The sequence below is a fragment of the Fukomys damarensis genome, unplaced genomic scaffold (genome assembly GCF_012274545.1).
Source record: "Fukomys damarensis isolate Sample0158 unplaced genomic scaffold, DMR_v1.0_HiC HiC_scaffold_19, whole genome shotgun sequence".
In the NCBI taxonomy this organism is placed as follows: domain Eukaryota; kingdom Metazoa; phylum Chordata; class Mammalia; order Rodentia; family Bathyergidae; genus Fukomys; species Fukomys damarensis.
This window is the reverse complement of record NW_022900931.1, coordinates 56,970,255-56,974,881: the sequence shown is the minus strand read 5'-3', so window position 1 is coordinate 56,974,881 and position 4,627 is coordinate 56,970,255. Positions and strand designations below refer to the sequence as shown.

The 4,627-nt window shown below is 44.4% G+C and overlaps 1 protein-coding gene across 1 annotated transcript in view; it reads right to left on the bottom strand.

The window, feature by feature from the left end:
- Positions 1-4,627, bottom strand: part of Wdr62 (WD repeat domain 62) — a 45,502-nt gene that overhangs the window by 40,776 nt on the left and 99 nt on the right. Inside the window, 4 exon segments of the mRNA XM_010631949.2 lie at positions 1,359-1,421; positions 1,673-1,764; positions 4,590-4,621; positions 4,624-4,627. The exon segment at positions 4,624-4,627 is cut by the window's right edge and continues 99 nt beyond it. Of these exon segments, the coding sequence (XP_010630251.2) occupies positions 1,359-1,421; positions 1,673-1,764; positions 4,590-4,621; positions 4,624-4,627 (191 nt within the window).

Sequence of the window (4,627 nt, the reverse complement as noted above, 5' to 3'; positions counted from 1 at the left end):
ATGCTTCTCTTTTTTTTTTTTTTTTTTTTTAGGGATCTTTCCTTTTTTGTTGGTTTTTGAGACAGGCTCTCACAGTACAGTTCAGGATGAGCTTGAACTCACTATGAAGCTTAGGCTAGCATGGAGCTCATGGCAATCCTGTCTTAGTCGTCCAAGTGCTGGGATTACAGGTGTGTGCTACCACGCCTGGCTAGAGGGATCTTTCTTTCTTTCTTTTTTTCTTTTTTGTATGGGGATCGAACTCAGGACCTTATGCTTGCAAGGCAGGCAGTGGCACTTCTGAGCTAAATCCCTGGCCCACTTTCTTTCTTTAATGTTATTTAATCCCATTCCTCTCTGGAGGGACTTTCTAAAACCCAAATCAAGCTAGGCACAGTGATTCATACCCATAATCCCAGCATTCTTGGAGGCTGAAAAGGAAGATTCCCACTTTTGAGCCCAGGCTGGGTAACTTAGTGAGATGCTACCTCAAAAGTAAAAATTAAAAAACCTGTGTCAGACCCTGTGTCAAAAAATAAGTAAGTAGGTAAGGGCTAGGGAATTTAACTCAGTGCAAAGGCCCTGGGTTCAAACCTCAGTAATAAGGAAAAAAAAAAAAAAAAAAAAAAAAAAAGAACTGAGAGAAAGCCCCTGCCTTCATAAAGATCACATTGTGAAAGGGAGAGACAGCAAATACCAGCAATGGGGAAATTAGCATATGAGAAAGGAGTAAATTTTGTGGAGAGATAAAGTGTGCTGGGGGGCTGGAGTAGTGGTCGAAAGCATCTTTCTGGCCCATAAGCTTCTTCCAGGGTCTCTTTGCATTCAGTATGATCCCCAGCCCCCTCCCAGGGCCCATGAGGCCCACGCAATGAAGCTTCTGCTTCTCCAGGCTTACTTCTCCTGCCTCCATCTCTGCTCCCAGCACTAGGGTCCCCAGCTGCTCCTTACTACTGCAGGACCTTTTCCCTGCTGATCCTTCTGCCTGGGGTGTTCTCCTTTGCTTCACTTTAGTCACCCTCTCAATGCTTTCAGTCTGACTCAGGAGCCTTTCCTGCATTCATTGCCCTAACACATCCTCCATAACTCCCTCCACAGGTCTGAGCAGCATCAGCTAGTAAGTAATCTGCCAACTGGTTTACAGTCCATACCAGGTTGTCAGCGCTAATGAACAATTCTTATCTCTTTTGTTCACTGCCATGTCACCAGCACCTGGAACAGCATCTAGCAGAGTGGACACCAGGTGAACGTGGCTAAGCCAATGGAGTAGTGAATGAGTGATCACTTACTCATGAGCACCTTTAGGCTCTGTGGGGAAGAGGGATATCCCAGGACCCTGGTCCCCTCGACCACCACCTCATGGCCAGGCCCCAGCCTACCTGGCAGTATTCAAGATGTGCTGCTGCTTGTTCTCCTTGGGGTTCAAAATTACCACCACACAGCTAGGGAGAAAAAGGAAAATATGCCTCAGCTGGGGAGCACGCTGGTTCAGGGATAATCCTACCCCAACGGAAGAGCCCGTGTCAACAAAGCTTCCTCTTAACAGAAGACTCTCTCTGGTATCCTGTTTGTCTTCCAAATGTTTATGCTGAGAATTCTAGGGCACTGAACTTTATTAATATACTCTTTAAATAGAGACCAACACTTCATCTCCTTCACAGTGATTAGATGCAGAGGCTGCCTGTGTACTTACCCTGCCAGGTAGGCCACGTGGCCTGTGCCAGGGTCACAGGTTAGGCCACTGCTGTTCTGGGCTGTGATGCCAAGCACCTTCTCAAGTGACACCTGCAAAGAAAAGGCCCAAGTCAGAGGCATCTGCCCCAACAGACTGCACATGGCACAGCTGGCTCGGCCCCCATGTAGTTTCTGCTGCATTCAATACACACTTACTGAGCTTCAACAGCAAGCTACTCACCAGCAGCTAACATTTGTTCCTCTGACAACATTCCTTCAGCAAATACACAGTGCTAGGTGCAGACCACAGAATGGGGAGGGGTGAAGACAAAAATCTCTGCCTTACTGGAGCTCACATTCTGGTAGTGATGGCGATGCAAGATATAGAAAAGGAACAAATCAAATATGCAAACTAGATGTCATGTAATGATTGAAGCAATAGGAAAAAATAAACCAGGGAAAGAACTTGGGAATGTCAAGGAAGATGGAATGCTGAAGTGAGAAGGTAACTATGTTTGGGTACTTTTATACGGATGAAAGACTTGAATCCTCACAGTAACTCAGGGAAGAAGGCACAATTTGCAGATAAGACACTGAAGCCCAAGATGTGGTACCCAGGGAGAAGCCAGGTTCTCCAATGAAGATATAAACCCAGGCAGTCAGCTCAAAGTCAGTACTTTGAGCCCTGTAGGAGACAGCGCAGGGAGCAAAAGCCAACAGTCTCCCTTGTCAAACTCACAGGTTGTAGATTTTAGAGGTGTCAACAAAAAACAAAAGGACTATCACATTTAAAAATTTAACCTCTTTGACTGGGGATTTAGCTTAGTGGTTCCGCTGCTTGCCTTGCAAGCAGAAGATGAGTTTGATCCCCAGTACCAAAACAAAAAACAAAAAACAAAAAACAAAAAAACAAAAACATTAACCTCTCAAAGCAAAGTCAGATGGGCTAGACCCCATCCTGGTTAATTAAACTATTTATATAAAGTATGGCCTAACAGAATTGTGGTACTTTCATATTTTTAGTTTCAAAAATAAATAAATAGACTAGTTTCTATTTATTACAGAGTGACCCCTCAAATAAGTCACTAGTCTCAGAATTAACTCAAACATTTCTATGATAGCTAACATTTACTGAACACTTACCAGCAGCCAAGCACTGTTAATAACTATTCACTTATTTAATGCCCATAATAAACTTATGATATACTGTAGTCAACATTATCATCACTATCATCTCACAGATGAAACAGAGGCCTACAGGGGTTCCTCATCTAGGAAGGAGCAGTGCCAGGATTCTAACACAGACAACCAAGCAAAGCCATTTATGTCCACCTATATTACTGGACATTAGTATAAGTGGACATTTTTAGACTGGGTCTTTTGTAAACCAGATGGTATCTGCTATGCTGCCAAACAAGAAAAATAAATGACATTGCCCAACATACAATATTAATAGTATTAGTTAAAACTCATAGGGTACTTGCAATATGCCACATGTTGTTCTAAGTGCTTCAGGTATGTAAATACATAATCCACAATGAGCGATTTCTACATCATTGTTCTCATTTTATAAACGGGCAAACTGAAGCACAGAAAAACTTCATAACTTTCTATTTAAAGTTCACAACTCTGGTAGGGACAGAATAAATATATAAGCTCAGCCTGAGTCTTGAGGTTGTACTTTTATCCACTTTGCTATAGCGCCTCTGCATTTCTATTGTTACTCTCTTATATTCACAGTTTAAGAGCTCACAACACCCTTTCAGAAAAATGTAAGATAAGGGCTATGAACTATAGGGAATTGGATGAGAAATTCAGGCGGGTGTCTACTTTCGACTGGGATTCAAGCAGCACTCAGAGTAGGAATATTCAGGCTAAGATCTGAGGGACAGAAGGAAGCCAACCAGAAAGACTGCAGCAAAAAGTCCAGGCAGAGGACACAAAGCAAAACACAAAGGCTAGGAGGTGGAAAAGAACTTGAAGCTTTAGAAAAACAGATAGCAGGCCAGTATGATTGAACGTTAGTGAGAAGGAGGACATGGGAGGAACAGCCAGAGTGGGGAAGGGCCACTTGTTCGGAGCTCTGCAGCCAGTAGCAGGCGACATAACCAGAAGCAGCAAAAACCCACCAAGGAGGAATAAGATCCATCAGCAGCTACCATATGTATCCACCCTTTATCCGGACTCTGTGCCAAGAAGATCACAGTGAGGTTGTTATCTCCATTTTATAAAAACAGACTTTGTGCCTAGGGAGTTAGAAAAGTTTTTAAAATTGCTGTTGTGCTAATGAAATAATATCTATTCTAAAATCATTTCTTTCTGCAGTCCTGCGTCTCACGGGGAAACTACTGTGTAGGCAACGTTGCAGAGATTTTACAGGTAATCATATCCTCGCTGTAGTTTTGAGTGGCAAAATGGAATAACAATACTGCCTTAGTGAGGGAATAGGAAAGAGAAGGCACGGAGATGATGAGAAAAGGCAGTTGAGATCCGAGTAAGAGCTGGGGTTGGAAACACTCCAGACTGAACGCGACAGGTAGGGATCTGAAAAGACTTAGCAGAAACGAGGCCAACAAAAGTGGGAGGACCGGAAAAATGCCTACAGGCGACTGGATGGAGTTTAAGATATATCCTGGAAGACTGGACTAGGGGATGATCTACAGAAACAAAACGCTTGCCCTGTGCTGAAAAGCAGGGAAAGCTCCAAAGCTGAGGGAGAGCTAGGAATGGGGAGCAGTAGTACCCCAAAAAAGAGGAGGCGGGGAAACGGGAGGAGCCATTTAGGGGCGGGGACTCTAGACGGGGCGGGGCTCCGAAGAAACCTGAAGGTACTGGTTGGGTGCTGCTAGCAGGCAAGGCCAAAGATCTGAGGGCTGGACCAGGGACGGTCCAGTAAAGCTTTTGGAATGGGACAGGCGGGGCGAGCAGCTTCTCACCCGATTCTGCACTGTGTCCTCCGGCGCCGCCCAGAGTC